The sequence below is a fragment of the Carassius auratus genome, chromosome 3 (assembly GCF_003368295.1).
Source record: "Carassius auratus strain Wakin chromosome 3, ASM336829v1, whole genome shotgun sequence".
Taxonomy (NCBI): Eukaryota; Metazoa; Chordata; class Actinopteri; order Cypriniformes; family Cyprinidae; genus Carassius; species Carassius auratus.
The window spans coordinates 17862333-17884728 of NC_039245.1; the positions used below are offsets into that span (position 1 = coordinate 17862333).

At 37.0% G+C, this 22396-nt stretch overlaps 1 protein-coding gene across 3 annotated transcripts; it reads right to left on the minus strand.

Annotated features, from left to right (window-relative positions):
• Positions 1-940: 940 nt before the first annotated feature.
• On the minus strand, positions 941-21825 carry LOC113049099 (reticulon-3-B-like). Of its 3 annotated transcripts, XM_026211162.1 has the most exons (10): positions 21524-21825; positions 16937-16981; positions 11539-14075; positions 10468-11248; positions 6525-6732; positions 6070-6208; positions 5674-5743; positions 5465-5511; positions 3332-3390; positions 941-3176 (listed from the first exon to the last, which is right to left on the minus strand). In XM_026211162.1, exons 1-10 carry the CDS (start codon positions 21615-21617, stop codon positions 3128-3130), a joined length of 4029 nt encoding a protein of 1342 aa, XP_026066947.1. In that variant the 5' UTR covers positions 21618-21825; the 3' UTR covers positions 941-3127. The 3 variants fall into 3 exon arrangements, with proteins under 3 accessions (XP_026066947.1, XP_026066933.1, XP_026066939.1); XM_026211148.1 differs by lacking the exons at positions 10468-11248; positions 11539-14075 and having other exon boundaries at positions 21524-21806; XM_026211154.1 differs by lacking the exons at positions 10468-11248; positions 11539-14075; positions 16937-16981 and having other exon boundaries at positions 21524-21805.
• Positions 21826-22396: the final 571 nt, after the last annotated feature.

The following is a 22396-nucleotide window of genomic DNA, read 5'->3' on the forward strand; positions in this document are numbered from 1 at the left end:
ATATCCTTGTTTCTCATCACCGAGACATTTCGCACTGGTCTATGACAAACAGTCATAATGTTCAGTTCTCTCTTTAATCCTGCACAGAATAAACTGAAACCATTGTGTCAGCATTAGTGTCACATGAGGACTTTCCTTTTAATGCAATCTGGACTTTTCTTTTTTTTGCAATATGGAGGCACTTTCTCAGTTTGGAACATCCCCACAGATCATTTTGTGGAAATTGGCACACAATCTTCTTTGTGATGACGAGGTTCTTTAGGTTCACACTCTCAGGGTTGCAATGTTGAGGAGTAACAAATCAAAAAAGACATTTTAAGTTATGTGCCCATATAACACAATCCATTCAACACATGTATATACACCATTCTTGGATTTGAATATCATCCCTTTTGTTTCTCTTGTATAATTTACAGCAACACCAATAATCAATAAAATATAATGTCAATTAATGTCGATATGGAAAGCCTAGTTCTTAAAAATTAATTTCTGGTACATATTCCGACATAAGCAACTGCAGTTGTACAAATTCAACTTTGGGAACTAATTTAATGTTTACTTTTAAGTCTCTTATGTTCACCAAGGCTGAATTTGTTAGATGAAAAATACAGTAAAAAGTGTAATGTTGTGTACAATGAAATATGTTATTCTATTTTAGTAAAGTGTAATTTATTCCTGTTATGGCAAATCTGAATTATCAGCATCATAACTCTTCAGGGTCACATGATCCTTCAGAAATCATTATAATTTTCTGGATTTGGTGCTCAAAAAAACATTGATTATTATTAGTGTTGAAAACAGAAGTTTAATAATATTGTGTATTTTTTAGTCACTTTTGATAAATGTTATGTGTCCTTGCTGAAGTATTCATTATTCCAAATGTTTTAATGCGTGACAATTAATTTCATAAGAAAAAAAAAACAACAACAAGCACTACAAATGCTTTTGTCATTTTTATTAAGTTCACTTTGACATCATTACAGGGAGCACAAGTTTTCCTGTTTGCATCTCCCTCCCCACATATTAACTTAATTCAAAACTAACAGACTGAATTTAGATGTTAGTCACCACATCTAGTCTTCAAGAGTCAAAAGAAAAAAGAATGTGACCTCCGTCAACCCTTCTCAGAGAGAAACACAGGAAAGAAGAAACCGCAAACATGCTAAAGTACTATAGGAATAAGTTATAAAAATACCCAAATATTAAACTGAACCTCAGAAGAGAAGAAAGCAGATAATAACCTAAACAGAGAGGCCTGCATCTATTAAAAAAAGAAGTTATATAGTCATAATTTACCCTTAAACTGAAAACAATGTGGCAATACAAACTGTCCGAGCTTGACCTGTTCTTCGAAAGCAACACCGCACATGTGATCTCACCTGTAGAACATGCTAGTTAAGCAGCACAATGACAAGACACATTCGTCTGAATCTGGTTGTGTGTAAACATGCATACAACACAAAAAGGGTGTGAGAGAGAGAAGAAGAAATTCATGGAATCAATAGCAAATCAAAGTATACAAGAAAGGGGCCATAAAAATCACAAAACAGACTTTTAAAATGTGATGGAACTTGTTAGTATTAATCATTTTCGATGCTCTTCTAAACAAATTTCCAATGTGAACATGCTTCCAACTGCATCAGCTGGAATGTTAAGCGAAGGACGCAAAACCATCAGGATATGACAGACTACGTAGTGACAAAGACAACTATGTGAATGTGACTATTGATATATGGTAGACGAGACATTTATCGTGTTGTGACTGTGTGCATATATGCATTGGAGTAGTTTTTGTGTGGACTGGCATTGCTTTTAAATACTTCAGCCCACCTGAAACCATTTTTACTATTTTCATTATGTTACCCTTCGCTTTCAGAATTAAACTCAGCCTTGTAGTTGTCTCCTAATAGCCAACAGTGCTTGCAGTGGAGTTTCGACTTAAGGAAAAACAGTGTTACCACATATTAGTAAGTATAATTATCCAGCTAAAATAATATTTCTTTGTAGCCTTATTAAATATTTAAACTTCTTCAGTGCCCAAGGTGGTAAACGATGCCCCGAAATGCTGAAAAAAAACAGTTTTAGCTTTCTAAATGACATGAATGATGGGCACTGGCCCTGTTTCAATGAAAATCGATGACTTGTGGGGCCAACTTCACATAAAGCAGAAAATTATTGCCTTTCTCTCCTATATTCTGGTGCTCTGACGATCCTATACATAACTCAATCTTAAGGTTATTAATATTTGTTGCACAGCCAATGTCAGAAAGGGGATTTAAAGCAGCCATCCTAATCAAGATATAATATAATAACTATTATTTGAAGAGTAATAACAATAACACTTACATGTGAACTCAACTCAGATGACTGAGTGCAAGAGGTGCGAAAGAGACATACAAGAGCTGTATATTTGATTTTTAAATATAAAAAGCAACACTAACTACTTCACAGCAAAGAGCCCGTCGTAATCAAACTATATATACACATACACAAAATTAAAAAACTGCACCAATAACAGGGAGGATAGTGAACTAGACCGAATCATCACTGCTGCTAGCGTCCCGATCCATCCTGACTGATCAAAACATGCAATCTAATAATGTTCAGTGCATTTCAGATGAATACAAACACATTTTTCAAAGAAAGAAAAGGGGGTAAAGTATGTTTTTTTTTTTTTTTGTCAGCATTTTTTAGTGAAATGTTCATTTTTTTAAAGTACAGACATTCGCTTTTGAGTCAAACACCTGTCTTAATTCATTACTACAGCACCACCCATCCCAACGCTCAAAACCAGGTCATAAGAAGTTCAGTCTAGTTCACAAATCCTTCCGTGCACTGGCCATCACAATGGGCATCCAGTAGCATTACATCACTTTTTGTGTTGAAAAACACCAGCTTCTGGTGCCCCAAGCTTCTTTTCTTAATGCTCATTAATAAGCTGCAGAGTTAACATTGAATATCAAGAAGCTTTTTAGATTTTACATACTAGCTGGTTCAGTGCAGATGGTTGTTTTAAGGTGTGGGGTTAAACAGGGAAAAATAGGAATGGGGGCGGGGCTTAGGGTAAGGGGAGGCAGCTAAAGATAGAAGGATGGTAAACATGGTAACGAGGGATCGGAGAGGAGGATCATTCTGCTTTACAGCGCTTCAGCGATCCCGGGAGTTTCTCTTGTAGCCTAAGGAGAGAAGAAAAACCCATTGGGTGGCAATGTTAGTATGTGGCATCAGGGTCTCACTAATTGGCAGCCATTTCCAAGACTCAGTTCTTTATAGATAAATTGCATGCACAGATGGTATTTTTACTTTAGTACTCTACTCAAAACATACTCACTTGGCAATTGTATTGTTGACTTGAGTGCGTGCAATGTCAATGTAATGGTCAATCTGGGTCTGTGGAAAAAGCAAAGAGAGATTTTGTATTGTAAGAAATAATGACTGTGATATCACTAATAAATGATAGCTTTATGAAGTTTAATAAACACATCAGGTTGTATCGCGATTTCTGTTTTTCTGTCCCCAAATTTAAGACCTAATGAAATTGCATTGAAAATGTTCTGATTGAAAATACTTTTTATGGCCTTAAATTTGTGAGAAAAATTGTGAGGCCACTTTTGTGGATTAAATATGTTTTGCTGGAAAACACCCTGAATCATCATAAATTATGTCAGATCCATGTATATTCTGTTATCATTAAACATTTTTATTACTAAAAATAAAATACATAAACTTTACACTTAATTTGAGCTAATTTCTAAAACATCTCTTTTTCCATTTACATGTACTAAAATAAAGTCAGAAAAAATAAAAACTATAGACATAAATTACTAAAACTTTAAAATGAGAAAGGAAATAAAAAAATATATACATTAAAAATATAATATTAATACAAAATTCGAAATATTAATAAAAAGAAACTATAATGGAGTTGTGTCTTTAGTTTTCTCACTGGGAAGACATTACAAACTGGGTTACTGCAGATTTGAGGTCAGTGTATAGTGCTCTGCACCATGTAAATTAAAGAGACAGTTCAGAGTTAAGTGGCACCATTACGGATACATCATTACTGCTGTACATTATCTTCATTAGTGTTGTATTTAATTCAAAAAAAGGTCAGAAAAGAAAACTGCATCAGGCACTCATTAACAATCACTGTTACATAAGAATTTAAGACTTGACAAATGCTTTAAGCAAAGATTATGACAAGTCTTCAGTAATGGCTTACATAAGGCCCCTGTGGTGTAATAATCATACAGTACATACTGATTACTGTTCGATCTCAGTGGGCCCCCTGTTCTCAAACACTAACTGCATGTGTAATGCTTTAAAAAAAAGCAAATCTGTATAAGAATGTTTTAAAACCCTGCACTTGTTATGAATACAGCTAAACTATTTTCTTTGTACAAGTTTTCTGTGTCATTTAAGATACTACTAATACTAGTAAACATGATATGAGTTAATTACTAATACATAAATACATATATACAAAGCATGCTTTTCTATCCCTTGCTTCGATGAGGTAGAGCTAAATTAGTTACTATAGGTTTTATTATTATTACATTATTGTTGAACGGTTTAGGGTCAGTAAGATTCTTTTAAATAAATTAATACTTGTTTTTCAGAAGGGATGCATTAATCAAAAGTGACGGGAAATTCAAAGGACCCAGAATTTTTTTTTTTTTTTTACTGCAGTCTCCAAAAAGAAGATCAAGCATGAAGACTGATATAAATGACAACTGAAAATTCAGCTTTGATATCACAGGAATTAATTACATTTTAAAATATATTAAAATAGATAACAGTTGTTTTAAATTATAATAATACTGTACTTCCCAATATTACTCTTATCAGAGGCTGTATCTCTGAAAAGCTTTGACATATTGACAACAAACTTTGTATGTGCCATTGTCACCTTACATTGACCACACCACATGTGTTTGTCTGATTTTCACCCAAATCTAGTCATATCGTTTTCAGACTGCTCTGACAAAGTTGTGAATTTTGTGTCAAGACGAAACCATTTTTGTATAGCGCTGCAACAAAGTTGAGGCATGATTCCAAAATGACCAATGCTGTATCTCTGCAAAGTTTGACATATTGACTCCGAACTTTGTGTGTGCTATTATCACCTCATGCATAACATAACCACATCGATTTTATAACAACGCCACCAATTGGTCAAACGTAATAACCCATTAAATCACATTACTATTGGTTTTATTTATGATTTTCAGCCATTTTGACTAAAATCATCTTAAAATGGTTTCAATTACTAATTTTTGCATTTGGTCTGATGCTTACTGCCTTGCTTGCTTCTGTAGTGCTTGGCCCCATAGGTGCAGCTTGCAGCTATATTTATTATTATGATGGTTATTGTTGTTTTATGATCTCTTATTTGGACCTCCACAGGAAAAGCTTTTTTGGAGCACACAATGCATGATTTGCAACTGAAAGATATAGCTCTAACCTTGTTTTTCTCATAGATGGGCGGTACACTGAAGAGCAGGATGTCGGCTGAAAAAGAAAACATCCAGTGTGAGGTCATTACAATTATTCCAAAACTCTATGTAGATTCACTCTCAATTGGTCAGCCTATAACTAAACACCAAGCAATTTTGTTCCCCTCCAAAAAATTAAATAATACAAATTAAGTGCGATGATGCACATTCGGCCTACCGAGGATGAGTATAGTGATGCCATTGAAGACCGCTCCAACATATGTCATCAGCCACATAACCACTGCCAGCTGAAATCAGAAGGTAATGTGGGACAAAAGAACAAAGCTTGAGAACATAATTATTTATGTGCATTTGTTTGCAATGTTTAAATAAAAATCCTACTGCTAAAGAAATAAATGCTCCTTGTTGCCTTTTGGAGCTTAAATGTCACTATTAACCTGTTGTATGCAAAGGAATTACTGTATGCGTACTTTAAAATATCAGGTTTTTGTATACAGAAAATGTAATAAATGTTTTGAACAAAATTCAGGTAAATCAATACTGAAATACATTTCATGTTTGGGTGAACTATCACTTTAATCCGGTCACATCGTTTATAATTGCTGGTCCTGACCTTGAGGGAATCCACCAGATCCTCGACCAGAAAGAGGCGGCTCATCTGCTTGAGTGCACGGTTGACGTGGGTGAGACAGACGTCCACGTGCTTGCGGAAGGTCTCGGGGGGCACGGTGACATCTTTCTCCATCAGAGCCCTGTCACAGGCACATGGGTCAACCCAATTAGCCCTGCCCCACCACATACGCTCACACCTCTCAGCACCACTGCACTCAAAGTGTTTTTTATTTTAATCTTCATGACAGATTTGTTCAAACATACACTAAATCATGAAGAGAACATGTAAAAACTGTAAAAAATAAAATAAAGTCAAACCATGCCAATCTGAGAAATTAATAATTAAGTAAACATCACAATTCAGTCCAAAACTGAAAATTAGTTTGATACCGAATATTTTCGATATTTGTCTATTGTTAAGACACCTAGAAAAACAGGCCAAAAAATGTCTCTTACTTGAAGGGGTGTCCTTCATTGGACTTCTGCACAGCCTGGATGACAGACTTGTAGATGCGGAAAGAGATGGTGACACAGAGAAGGGCCAGCAGCAGGTAGGAGACCACGCTGATCACGCTAAACGCTGCCAGAGAAAGCAGCAGCAGCAGTGACACTCCAAACACCACACCTGACTTCTTAGGGTCCCGCCAGTGCACCAGGTCAGTCACTGCATGACAGAGAGACTATGTGAAAACCATGTGTGTGGTGTGTTTTCATGAACATTACAGGATATAGCGACAAAATGAATGAAATCAATTGTTAAACTGGTGCAAAACACTTTAAAACTTGAGTGTGCAGCTGTAAAAGGTAGTAACACATTATCTTAATGGGTTCTCTTTTTGTACCTGAACTGTGCAATCATTAGTTCGGTCATAAATAATACTGAGCTCATATTTTCCATACAGCTGCAGTTACGTAATGCAGTTTTCGAGCGTTTGGTGAAAGGAACCTTTTAAAGAAGCCTTACATAAAAGGCACTCTCCACATGGAGCGATTCCTTGAAGGGGTTCATTTCTCAGGAAATCACGGACACATAAACGGTCTATGGTGGAAGATGGTGGTATTAAAGACATCAGAATTCATAAAGAGGGTGCACAATTTTGTACCCTAAAAGAACAGGAAATTACACCAATATATATTTTCCTGGCATAGGCTCAGTGTTTTCAAAACACTGCCTTCCAAGAGGAGGAATTCCTACTTGGGCATGTGTGGGGAAGGGTCCTGTAACACAAGAACTTACACGTGCAAGTGCTGGCTGGTTGAAAACACAGCTACGTCTTCCACTGTTACTATGTTTGGTCTGTCAGCTTTAGTACATCACCTCAAGCACATATGACATTCACACTCCAGGAAACTGTAAATGCATTCATGCATTCGCTTCAAACAAAACATGGTTGGATACAGCTTTTCCCCTTCGGGTTTTCAGATAACGTTTAAATTCTGAAATGCACTGACCACTAAATATCTGTTCAATAGGGCATATAAACCTACATTTTTGTATGATTTTATTTACTGAAGACAGCCAAAGTCAAGGTCACTAAGGTGGGACAGGCCAAAATAAATAAATGCATTAATTAATTAGGGATAGGAGGGAGATATGTGGACCAAACTCTACTTTTCATGCTAGGTTAAAATTCCGTTAAATAACAGGTAATAGATTACAGTTTAAAAAATTTGGGGTTGTTAGTATTTTTAGAATTCTTTCAAAAATAAGGTTTTTGAAAGAAGTCTCACAAAGGCTGCATTTATTTAATGAATAACTCTGATGAGCTCAGGTCAGTTGAAGGCAATATTTTGAGAGAGAAAAATTGAAAAGCGAGGAAAAAAATATTGTTTACAACAACAGTCAACGTGACATGACTACAGCATAATGGTGAGTGGTAAATGATTCAGAGCCTGAGAGAACACCATTGTTTTTGTCCACTCTCACAGCTCGGGGGCTAAAATGCTCAGTGCATGTGAGGGGTTTCCTTCTTGCTCACTGCAGGGGTCTCAGTCCCTCCCAGCATGCTTTGCAAGTGCCCACAGGGAGGCAGCCTCGGCTGAGAACAGTTATTCGTTATCATTTCCTCCCTCCCTCGTTGGCATTAGTGGACCCAGATACAACAGCATGTCCCAGTGGCTGCTGAGCCGCAGTGGCCTCTTTTAGGTCTTGCACAGCTCGACTCTTAAAGGTACATAACACCATCTAATGCAACTGTGCGAAACCATGGAGGAGTTCACGTGTGTATGAATCATTTACAACTGAGTCATGCATGAAATCACCCATCCCGCCCAAGTACAAAAATTTCAGCTAAAAATTCCAGTTTTTCCTCGTCACAGTGAGTGCTCATCGGTACGTTCAGAAACGAATGGTGTGAGCCAATTTCATGCAATGAAAATCTAATGAGGTCAGTTATTTAAAGGCTACTGGCCACATTTATACACTTGAAGTCTCAAGTGAAATTAAACTGCTACATTTTACATGGCAGACCATTTGGAAAAATTCTAATGCCTATCGTGAATATTTATTTGTAGTTTCAAATGCATATAAATACATAATTGAGTACAGTTATTAGCCAAACCTATGCAACAGTAATTCACACAACCACACACTATTATCTACAGCTCTGACAAACCCAAGAGGAAACCGCCACACCCATTATAACAAACTTTCACACCCCTGGAAAGCTCTCAGCTGTATTTATGTGATTGACAAAATACCAAGTTGAAAAAATCTCATCCAAAAAAACTCAAGTGAGACAAAGAATATGCTCTAGATACATTAAATAACCCACTTAATTTATTATAAATACATATGGCAACGAGCAAAAGAAATGAATAACTGTCTATATGAATTGGTAACACTTTACAGTTAGGTTAAATTCATTAACATTAGTTACATTTACAGCATTTTTTTTTTTTTATTTGTTCACCCACACCCCCCCCCACACACACACACAGACACATAAGATACATGAATTAACATCAAAATAATATATTTATAGCAATATAGTATATTCAATAATTACCATTAACCTGTATTAATAAATTTTATATAAAAAAAAAAAAATAACAAACAAAAGAACTATTGTATATGATACCTTATGCATTACCTAATGTTAACAAATTAATACACATTGTAAAGTGTTAAGAAAATGTTAGTGTTCGTTGTCTTTTTAGTAAATACCTAAGTATCTATTACTTTTTAATTACAAAATTGGGGCTGCACAATTATACAATTATCGGTGAATAATTTATTCTGAAAAGCAAATTTATTCTCCATTAACTTCAAACATCAGCGTTAAAAATAATTAAGAAAAACATTCTCAGCTTGTTTTGGATATGTAGCCTACAATAAATAAAATAATAATAAAAAACAGGTTCTACAAACATAAGTATTATAATACATTATATTCTTATTACTTTAGAAATTAATCATGTTGTTAATCATGTAGCATTTACAAAACTGATTCTACATTACCAAGAAAGCGTCTGATAAGAGCATAAATGTAAACATCATAACAGAATCCTTCATGGTAACTGAAGGCATGCAGGAAGTGTACGTGCTTTAGATAAGGCATTGGACCTTTCCTTCGACATTGTGAAACAACAGAGTTCTACTGGGCCATGTGTGATAAATTTGCATTTCATGTCAGCAAAACCCAACTGGGGAATATATATGCTTAAATTCATATTTTGACAGTCTATTTGAATGCAGTTTTAATTACAGCTCTATCTTTTAGGTAAAACTGAAACTTTTTAAATTTAGTTAATTTAATTAACTGCTTTTGTAATACCATTGTCCTTATGGTAAAGGCCAAGCATTTCTCCTTTTAAGTGGAAATTATTGCACAAATCCGATTATTCTGCATTACTTTCTCGTGTTGTACCACATGAGTATTCAAATAACAATAGCCTACTAACTGCCAAATGGAAGAAAATGCTACTCCTGTTGAATGACACATTCACCCCGACTTCATTCCTGACAGCCTTCCCGAAAAAGATTGCATAAAAAGATGAAACCTGAGACAAGACATAAACTGTGTGACCCAACCTAAAGTGTTGTGCATTAAGCCAATCTGCAAAATTTTTATACTTAGCACTTTTAATACTATACCATCATGTTTTTAAGTTCACGAGACATGTCTGAAAATAAATACAAGTCAGTACATTTAACAATATGACTGGTCTTAGCTAATAATATTTTATAACACAATTAAAGATTGCTTCACAACAAACAAAGCATATATAATCTCCATAAGGCTATTAAATTAGTTACTTAGTGGCATCTTTTCAGAAGCATTCTTATAGGTTAGAGTTGAGTAAATTAAAGTAGAATTATAAAGTAAAAGAGGTAAGTAAGGTCTAGTGTTTGGGGGATGCGTGCAGGGTTAGCTTGCCCAGAAGAAAGACATGTTACCTGTAAGGTGGGTTAGTATTGCTGTCAAGACATGCTCTGCAAGGTGGTAGGCCTCTGCTACCCAAATGTCGATTGCCTCTACCTCTTTGGGAAGTAAGGCATCAGGCTGATACTCATTTTGAGGAGTGTGAGAAGATGAGGTGACGGAGACCTCAGCACTTGGTGTAGGATTTGGAGCTTTATCAGGCTTTAGGACAGTCTTCATAGTGGAAATATTCTCGTCTTCCTCCTCTTGGCTGCTCCCGAGCTCTTTCAAAGCAGAAATTGTGAGGCGCTCTTGCTCGAAGTCCATAATCATTGCTGGGGAGGATTGAGTGGAAGCAGAAGCATCAGATTTGGGATTCTGGTCTATAGTTTTTCGTCCAGGACTGAGAACTTCAGGTTCCTCGTCCTGCCGTGACTTAAGACACTCCCTCATGAACTCCACGAAACTATCAGTCGCAGCTGTTACTGAACATTCTGCTTCAATCGTCTCTGAATCACTCAGGGTCTCTGGCGAATCCGGTCTATCTAAAAGATCTTCGGTGGTCACCACTCGTGGTTCAGACTTAGTTATCACTGATCCCTCAGTTACCTCATTTGCCATAGGGCCAGGAATATCGTCAATAATTTTGCTAGACTGCTCATTGTAAAAAGAGTGAAATGGTGTAGGTGGGTTCTCTTGAACTGGTGGTTGTTGATCAATTGACTGGACTGGCAATTCCTCCTGTTCCTGCAAGGTTGAATCCTTGATTTCTACTGCTGACTTTTGATCTTCTGAATCAATACTTGGCATTTTGTTCTGAGGAGAGTAATCTTAATATCGGCAGGAATATCGGATGAAAGGACAGATAGAGAAGGCTCAGGCACAGATTCATAGTCTAGCCTGCATTCGTTGAGTGTCTCGTTGAAATCATCAGTAATTTGTTCTGAGTCAACACTCTGTATTTTGTTTTGAGGGAGAGTAATTTCAATATCATCAGGAATATCAGATGAAAGGTCAGATATGGAAAGTTCAGGCACAGATTCATAGTCCAGCCTGGATTTGTTGAGTGTCTCATTGAAATCATCAGTAATTTGTTCTGATTCAACACTCGGCATTTTGTTTTGAGGGAGAGTAATCTCAATATCATCAGGAATATCAGATGAAAGGTCAGATATGGAAAGTTCAGGCACAGATTCATAGTCTAGCCTGCATTTGTTGAGTGTCTTGTTGAAATCATCAGTAATATGTCCAAAGGATTCTTGAACATTTTTATTATCTGGAAGGCAGCTTGTCTTTGGAAGTTCTATTTTCTCACCTTTGCTCTCCTTAAAATAAGACGAATTCAGCTGGTCTTTTAAAGCAAGCTCTTCACTGGCATAATGATCCAGATAAGTCTCTACATCACTGGGCTCATTTGAGGGGGAACTGATGTCAGGGGGAAGGTCAGAAAGTATTTCTGCTGTCTTGTCTTTTTCCAGGGATGACTCTTTAAGGGGTTCAAAGGACACCAAATTCTGAGATATAAGCTCTTGAGAGTCCTCTAAATTTAAGCCTCCAGAGTCTGGAGAGGACTGGAGAAAAATGCCACTTTCATAATCAACTTCAATCACCTTGTGCTCAGGAGATTGCTCTGAATCAGAGCTGGTTTGATTTGTCTGAGAGGAAATGCCATGGTCAGGTTTATGCTCACCGTGTAGAGTTTCCACAGATACTTTTTCTTGAACCTCTGAGTCATGTAGGTCGGATGACCTTTTGCCTTCACCTTGCAATATCTGACACTCTTCATTCTCCTCCTCCACCTCTCCTTCCACCTCAAATGGTTCTTCATCATCACTTAAAACTTGCTCCTCGGTTTCAATAACGTTAATAATAGGTACCTGTATTGGCAGTTTTTCATTGTTTGGAATGGTCTCCTCTTCCTTGTGGGTTTCGGTGTCAAGGCCATTATTTCCCACTGTTGGGATGCTCATGGTTTCTTCAATCACTGTATCATCTGACTCCCCAGAACTGTCTATCTCCTGGATTTCAGCAGGCTCCAAGTTTCCCTTCGAAATATTGTAATGTTCTGCAGAACTAGGCTGTATCTGTTGGGATACTGGGGGTGATGGTGACTCAAAATCTGCAGGAGCAGCAGGAGAGGAAGGAAGCTCTTGACTGTCAGGGAATATCTGATAGCCTTGAGTGCCCATATCGGCTTTCTCTTTTTTGTCCCACATATAGGCTGTTGGTAAAAAGTTCTGGTCAAATTCAGAATCGTCCTCAACACTCTCTTGTTTTGACTGCTTGTTGTCATCATCCTTCGACTGATTGATGTCATCTGCCTCTTTGATAGGACGGTCCATAAACTGATCAGGAACTCCTGCAAAAGTTTCTGGAACTTCAGTTGTATCAACACTGTTTGGTATCATCACTTTGGATGGGCTCTCTTGCAGCAAAGGAAAATCATTTCCCTCATCAAGATCAGGATCTTCAATGTTGAAATTTGGTGCTGGAGGTAAGTGAGCTCTCATCCAGTCAGCGGTGTCCTCAAAGTCACTTCCATGCTTTTCCTCTCCAAGCACTTCAAAGGGTGATTCTGGAGATTCCTTCTCATTTGACATGGTCCTTTTTTGAAAGGGTGATTCTGGAGATTTCTTCTCATTTGACATGGTCGTTTTCTCAAAGGGTGATTCTGGAGATTTCTGCTCATTTGACATGGTCGTTTTCTCAAAGGGTGATTCTGGAGATTTCTGCTCATTTGAAATGGTCTTTTTCTCAAAGGGTGATTCTGGAGATTTCTGCTCATTTGACATGATCTTTTTCTCAAAGGGTGATTCTGGAGATTTCTGCTCATTTGACATGGTCGTTTTCTCAAAGGGTGATCCTGGAGATTTCTGTGCATTTGACATGGTCGTTTTCTCAAAGGGTGATTCTGGAGATTTCTGCTCATTTGACATGGTCTTTTTCTCAAAGGGTGATTCTGGAGATTTCTGCTCATTTGACATGGTCGTTTTCTCAAAGGGTGATTCTGGAGATTTCTGCTCATTTGACATGGTCTTTTTCTCAAAGGGTGATTCTGGAGATTTCTGCTCAATTGAAATGGTCGTTTTCTCAAAGGGTGATTCTGGAGATTTCTGCTCATTTGACATGGTCTTTTTCTCAAAGGGCGATTCTGGAGATTCCTGCTTATTTGCCATGGTCCTTTTCTGAAAGGGCGATTCTGAAGATTCCCGCTCACTTGACATTTTCCTTTTCTGAAAGGGTAATTCTGAAGATTCCTGCTCATTTGATATTGTCCTTTTCTGGAAGGACAAGCGGGAGGAAATTCCATGTGTTTCAGTAGGGGACTTCTCGTAGTGACGCTCTTTAAAATGTGGAAACCCCCCATCATTTCTATCAAAATCATTCTGCTTTGCAGCTAAAGCTTCTAGTGCTTTGATTCTCTCAGACACTGGGGATGTCTTTATAGGGGAGTCCTGCTTTTGAAAGCCAAAAGATGACTCAAAAAGTTCCCGTTTCTCTTTGATGGTATGATCTATGTTGTCACCAGGTGAAGAGTCAATTCCATAAGCAACTGATGAAAAGGAACTTGACTGAGAAGAAAAGCGAAGAGATGTGGCCAAATTCTCTGAAGGTTTTTCAGAGCCCAGTACCACTCTTTTGTCTGCATCCATCATGCAGCAAGAAAGAGGAGGAAAAGGAGGGTTGGAAATAAAGATCAAGGCATACTTTACCTTAATTCCGAGTAGCGAAAGCAGGGTAACATGCTGAAGCTCAGGCTTGTATAGGTTTGTCTTAAAGTAAGATCATTAAAATTTCAAAACCCAAAAACCCAACAACTTTAGCAATCAGCAGCTACATTGTAACTTTATGGAGCATTCCCAAGATGCTTAATTTGCTTGCATCCATTTAACTTAAGCTAAAGCGATCATGCAAACACTGCATGGTTCCACATATTAATGGATGGAGTTTGATGTCTGCATGCCAGCTTGACAATGTGCTGATACCACTGAGGAATCTCAATGACACACACAGTGCCTCTGAATGGTTTTAATGTATTGTTCCTGTAAAGGCACAACTGTTTACTTCAGATGACATCCATAATCAAACACCCCCCAAAACAATGAAACAATTAATACAGACAAACAAACAGAAAAAGTTACTGAATATCCTCAGTAAAATTACTAAAAAAAAATATTTTTTAAATAATTAAAGCATTGTTATCATTGGTTCTATTAAAGGGCTGTCTAAACTATGTCTCAACTATCAAGCCATCTCAAAAAAGGTAGATGATAAAGAAATTACATTATGGTGTAGATGACACAATGAGGCCTGAATTATAAGAGCACAGGGAATACAGCTAAATGAATGCTGGACACACTGAAAAAGGAAAGTCTGACCACTTTACCATGCAACACAATGGCTGTGTAAGAAAGCTGGCAAATTCTGCCTTCACAGGCACTTGACTATGTGGAGGTAGGCAGGTAACAAGGCACATCTGAATACAATGTTTGTGTCACATATGCTAAGCAATAATTTTAAGTTTAATAATTTCTCTCGACTCTCAGGTTGGGTGATAAAACAGGTTCCAGGTACTTCTGTAACATGACACACCGTCACTACCACATTCTAAAATCCTAATCATTTTGTCCCTTTCCAAACCTGTCATTTACTGGTTTTACCGTAAGATATAATCTTCGAATTTGCATACTGTAGGGTACATTTCCACTAGTAAAAAAAAAAAAAAACCTTTGCTGCAACTGACAGGACCTAGTATTTTCTCCATACTGTGGTTATAGGCCTACAAAGTCAGAGTAAAGCTTTCTGAAAATACTTTTAGCTTATAGCAATATAATACAGAAAAAATGCTATTTATTGTACATTACATGTTATTTTTACATGTTATTGCTCAAAATTTGTTTCAACTTTAAGACTTTTTTATTTTAAAGATACTGGTATGGTTAAGAATCCAGTGTGCAAACTAAGCAAAACTATTATGATGAGTCATTTAAATAGTTTTAAAGTTATTCAGACCAGATTCCAGAGACCAAAACACTTTAGTTGGCAATCTTTGAGAAAAAAAGCTAACTATTTTACATAATCAACAAAGTATTTAAACAAAAGTTTTAAAGGAAGACATTATTAACTGAAATAAATTTATTGAAGGTAATGCCATTTTAAATATTCAAGGTATATCTATGATATCTGGAAACTTCAACATAGTGTGAGGGATTTACTCAAAATCTACTTTATGCTAATGCTTTGTACATAAATGCTACAATGATCAAAATCCTGATAATAAATAGACAAAAAAAAAGAGACCAAACAAACAAACAAACAAAAACACTGAAACCTGTGGATTTCCTCTTACTCTGTGGTAAAAGACAACATGCAAAATGCATGGAAAAAGCAGGTGAAGAGTCAGCCGCAGCAGCCAAGGGGATGCAACCCCGAGCAGCGTCCTTATGCTAGTTCCCTCCCCAGTGGCGCTCTACCTTCAGGACCAGTGCCGTGTGGGGGGTGTAGCTCCAAACACAGCTTGATGTGGGAGAGGGGGGATATCAAGGACAAGAATCCCCAGGGACACCAACCTGATCCATTTTTAGGATTCTGCTCTTGCACAAAGTGAACTTGAACTTCTCTGCTATCTTAAAATAAGGTGGCAATCTTGGGATTAAGCCGGACCCACAGTAACGCTGACCTAAATCATGTTTGCAGTGGGTATAAACTGGAGCCGATTGAATTTCTAGCATCTGTGGGGACTTAGCTTTCCCATTTTTAATCTGTGAACCTTGTCAGATGTGGGTTGCCGAAATGACAGGGGATACTAATGTTAAATGTGAGGTAGTAGCCACAAAATATTGCCAGAACTGGCTACGTTCAAACAAGGCATTAGAAGATCAGCCATAGAAAATTGGTTAAAGAGCATTCAGCGAATCCAAGTTTGAAAATTTCAGAAACTGCTGAAAAAAGGAGGGACTTGGCTGTTATTATGGATTCCAATGTGCATGATTGCAAGGGGGTCACCATTAGAAACAGAAAGGGTCTTGTTATACAAAACTGGTCAGGGAGGGTGGTTGGACTGCACAGTACACGGTCGAGTGGCGTGCAGGTGTGAGACTAACTATGAGCTCGATTGTTAATGTTTAGGTAAGAACAGAGTTGTCAAGACCATACAGATTGAAGGAGAGGACATTCTGATGATATTCCACAGAAATTGGTTGGCTTCTAGCTTAAGAGATAAGGTCTAATTTTTGGTTTCTATGAAACAACCGGTAGCTTCTTTCAGTGTCCTCTGCTTCATTTCCTTCTCCTAAAAAGAAGATCTCCAAAAGAAGCCCTTACTGTGAGCATCTAGTCTGGTATAGAGGTGGAGAGGGTCACTGGCAAGAGGGATGGAGAGCGTCATAGCAGCAGCCCAGCGGGATATAGCATACTTAATAGAACAGAGATGACAGAGGAGCATGGAGAAAAAGATGTAAGGTAGAGAAGCAGGCGAGCATCATAAGAGAACTATACACTTGCCTTGAGGAGACTGAATGAGAGATACAGGCGAAGAAAAAAAGGAATCTGAAAAAATAAATTAGGACAGAAAAATGAGAAGAAAAGTCTCAGTATCCTTCTTATACTCTACATTTGAAAGGGGAAAATGTTAGTGAAATGCCCAGCAAAGCACCTTTTACATCTCAAGAATCTAGGAAAAAAAAAAGAGCTGACAGCAAATAACTAAGTTCTTACCTCAACAAGTTACATGACTTAAAGGAATAGTCATCATTTACTCACCTTCTTATATCGTTCTAAACCTGAGCAATTTTCTCCTGCAGACTACAAAAATGGTCAGGGTCCAAACAATATTGGACCTCTTTTCACTTTCAATGTGCAGACTAATATATAAATTACATTTTTTGCTTAATTTTTTTTTTCTAAGACATTTTTCAAAAGATTTTCTTTTGTGTGATACAGATTTTGAATAACATAAGAGTGAGTAAATAATTACAAAATTGTATTTTTTGGTAACCTTTCCCTTTAATCTACAAGTAAGATAAATATATATATATGAGATAATCAACCATTACTGATGGTGTGAGATGCTCTATTCTTTCTAAAGCTATTATAAAAAATAATAATAATAATAATAATAATAAAAAAAAAACACATTCCAAATTATTTTATGAATGCACCTTATATTACTTGAAAGACTACACAGAATACTATACTTCTATAAATTCATTTAACACTGGTGAAGAAGAAAAAAAAGTCTATGGAAGTTAAAATGATAAATAAATGTTCAGATGCTAAAATAAAAAAATTAAATGATCAAAATGGTCACTGATAGTTCTTAATTGACAAGGCTCATATTATAACTTCATAGTATGAGAACTGAATTATAGTTATGATATGGCTTTAATAAATTGTTAATAAAAATATATTTTAGATTATTTTTGCTATAGCTCGTTACTACAAATTAAGAAATTAAATTGCATTTGATTTATCATGAGCATCCATTTTTAAGAATAGGATTAAATATTTGATAGCATGACTGAACATTTGATTTACCATTTTAAGTTTGTTAAAACTTCCATAAAAGTGATAAAAAGGGAGGGGGGTGTGGGGGTGGAACAAAATAAATGGGGATCAATCACAGTACCTAAAATAAACATTTTTGCTTATACAATAATATAGATTTTAACATGATGTTATTTTCATGTATAATAATCACAAAGCAAATCATAAAAATATTTAGCATCAACTACATATGGCACTTTTTTTCTGTACAAACAGAACTAATCATATACACAACATTCCTCAATGCTTGAGCTGCATAGTGTACAATACTCATAATAGTCAAATGGTAGAACTTTCTCATGAAATTTTCAATGATCCCTCCTATTTTTTCTGACATCTAACCCTGCAAAGCACCCACATGTTGCACCACTGTTATGTAACTTGTTAAGGGAAGCCATTTTCAGCAACACTTCAAGAATTCATGTGATTTGGAAGCAAACAATATCTGAATTCATCCAGAAGCCACTTTCAACAGTTGGGTCAATCATTAAGCTGTAGAGACAACACTGGGTAACCCAAATTGGATGACTCTACTCTGGAATCTCAACACGAACGGGGAGTGTCAACAGCAAGAGTGGTGAGAAAGTTAAAGAGAACAAGCTGATCGAGTAGCACAACAGTGTTAAACAGGGTAAGCTCTACTCGTCACAAATAAGGAGTGTACCCTTGCTTCACGGCATTCCTTGCCCAAACCACTCCCAAACGCTTTATAATAAGCGACACACCTTGCACGATTGATGTGGACACCAGAACTCTGACAAATCCACACACCCTCTGTCATCTTGATTGAAGTTTTTGTTCCCTTACTTATGAGTCAACCATATAGAATCTGCATTTTTTTGTGACAGCAGTAACCACGTGGTGCAATTATGGCATCACAATCCTATGACAGTTGGTTAGTCATGTTCAATAAGGAAATAAGGTGTAGTAATCCAACATCCAAGGATTTGATAGCTAGATACTATCTACTGCAAGAGGCTAAATCCACCGAAATGGCTTGTGTTACAGGGCTATGCTTAAAGTGGGACTTTGACCTCTGACTCTGGAAAAGCCTGTGTGACATTTCTGTCATGCCAGCAATATCAGCTCTATTCCTGAGGGGACTGAATCATGATACCTAAATCTTTAAGAGTGCTGCCTCAGCCAGCTGTATTGACCTTAGAGATCATGCCCAGACGGAAGAGAGAGGGCAAGAGAGACAGTTTTCTGACAAAGCAAAAGACAGTATTGATATACTGTGAAGATCAATTTGATTTAGGCTTAAATATGATCTCCTGGTCTCATATAACACGACATATTTTTAACAGATTGTTCTGGGTTGAATACAAGTTAAGATTTACCAAAAATGACTAAATACTTTTGGAATGTTGACACGAACTATGGGATGGCAAATGTATGTTTAAAAATAATGATTTAAAACAGCATGAATACATCTCACTCTATAATTTATATGCACGTAGCCTTAATTATGATAATTTATAATTAAGTTGCATTTACTTAAATTAACCCGAATGACTACTTGAAATATCAAACTAACACTTGAAATATACAATTTCACTTACACATGTATTTACATTATTACCTAAAATGTATTTTAAACAATAACAAAATAATAGTTAAGTTTTGAATCAATTTCCAAGTAATAATTTTCACAAAATGTATTGACTTGCAAATAAATGCACTTGCAAAAGAAGCCTATGGAGCAATAATTGCATGCTTAAGCCATTGATTTCCTTATTAAAAAACATTACTCAGTTCACACCTACAAATCCTACTGATTGAACTTAACCTGAATTTAACCCAGAATTTTGGATTAAAACAACATTTAGCTAGGCATGTATGGCATCATTTAATACCTTATATTTACATGTAGTCTTTTAATATGTAGGTAGAATGTGAAATGTTATGATCCGTCCAGTGACAACGGCACCCACACAGACATCTCAGATTGTGTCTTGGAGGGCCATTGCAGCTAAATTTAACCATCTGGTCCAATATGTCACCTTCACATATGGTGTCTGTGATAGTAAGCCTGTAAGCCAGTCATCACCTCTACATTCTTCAAGCAATATTCAGATTCTGTTAACTAACTGAAGTCAATGTTCCTAAGCTCGAAAAACATTTGAAGGCATCAAACGATTTAAAAGAGCGCTGAAAATTCTGAGCAGGGTGATGTCATGAGTCTTAACTACAAATTCTAATTCTATTAGATTCCCAGACGCCTTAATGAAGCCAAACCAAGGAGACCAATGCGCTCCACATATGCTGCTGACCTGAAAAGTACTGAACCAACATCCGGTCAACAAAAACATGCAGCATTGTTTTCAATATGGAAAAATATACAGGAACTGAACAAAGGACAGGGAGTCATTTCTAAACGCCTGAAACGTGTAAATATGGGCAACATTAACTGCATTTATTAGGTATGTGTGTGTGCGTACATACGTGTGCATGCATGCATGCATATATATGTATGTATGTTTAATACCGTATTTACTGTAAACTTCAAGTAACGTGACAAGGCAGAACAATTTATTAACAAATCAATCCTTGTATACTTGGAAATGACAGTAGACATGGTAATACGGACTCATTTTCGAATAGATAATTTCACACTGTCCATTTTAAAGAACCTAGATTATTATTTTACGCCATGACATAATTACGTCACCCTGACTTGGCATATTTAAACGTCCCAATACAGTCATACGCAATCTAAAAATGGAACAACCCGATTTATTTTAATTTCATATGTCCCAATTCAGTATATCGCACCAATGATTCAGTTCATAAAAAACGAACTATTTAAGAGCACAACTTTTATTATGCACTAATAATAAAACTAATTTGAACACGTATACTGTTCGTGACGGTTCTAGGTTCGAATCGAAATAGAATCTGTTTAGTTCTGAACATTTTCAGTTGATTCTTTTACCAGATCGGACTCAAAAGAACGATTCCTTATTGGTTCGAGACAGCTAGGTTGATTATTCTAGCTTGTCACGTCGCTGGCCCTGTAGATGGGGTGTGTGTATGTGGGTTCTTCTTTCATTTACACTGTCTTCCAGTTTCGGATGCATCTGCAGTGCAGATCATCAGCTGAGCCGCAACATGTGCCCATGGGTTCAAAGGGGTATTATGTGTCCCCATATTTCTTCGTGGCCTTTTCCTAAAAATAAACGTCAGGTCAAAGCTGTGGATGAGAACACATTCATTCTGAGTCCAACATCCGCCATGCCATTTCTGCCTGCAAAGTGTAACGCCAAAAATCTTCCTACTATGCCCAAAAGGAGGGGATATGAAAAGTGTACGTGAGAAATAAACAGTGCAAGAATATTACATAACGCCAGAGAGACACAGTATTACCTTCAAGGCATTTTAAACATGTGCATTCATTCAAATCGATCTGAATTACACTTATATCAACTGCTATTGCCCTTAAACGCACTATTCAGCGCAGAATGCATTTTCCATTTAGAATATCAGTAAATAAACCAAACAGAAAAAAACAATGAACCTGTTGTAATGAGTTTCACGTTCTCTTACCGGAAAACTTCGAGTCTTTGGACGATGCAGAATGTCCATCGTTAAGGCCTTGTGACGACGAAATCTGAGAAGATTGGTTCATGGGATCTGCCATGTTTGTCGTGTTGTTCTACAGGGTCTGTAGTGTAGAAGTGTCGCTTGAGGTCTGGCTGCTGATTGACACTCGGAACGCTCCCAAATCACCGTGTATTTCCCAACACAGCAGCGGCGTTACCGAGCCTGCACGAGAACATTAGGTGAACCTGCCTGAATGTTGCAGTGGATGGGGGCGGTGGAAGACAAATAGGGCGGGTACACGAGAGAGAGAGAGAGAGAGAGAGAGAGAGAGAGAGAGAGAGAGAGAGAGAGAGAGAGAGAGAGAGAGAGAGAGAGAGAGAGCTAACGAACGAACGAACGAACCAACTATTAGAGCACGAGGGCGATTTTTGAGCTTAAAGGGATAAGCTATATAACTATTTTGCTTCGATATTGTGCCACAAACCTTGCTTTTCCTTCACCTCTCCCATAAATATTGAGACAGAGACTTTTCTCATACAGACCGCATCACGTTTTGTAAACAAATACCTGTAAGTGTTTGTTATACATGTTCAGACATTAAAGTAATCATGGTAATAATATTTAATAGTAATAACATAATATCTCCCTGAATCGCCACAGATTTTGTCGCCGCGAATAACCAAACACTTGTTATGAACCCTGAAAGCTACGGAGTTTGCATTAGGTTGATGCCTAATCTATCCTCGCCTACTTAACATATGTTATTTTATGGAACATGTTTATGTAATGCTTTTGCATTCTGTGCATTCGTCTGGAGCTAATCAGTTGCTGTTGTTTTCACCATTTCAGTAAACAGTGGGTCATCATTTAATATAT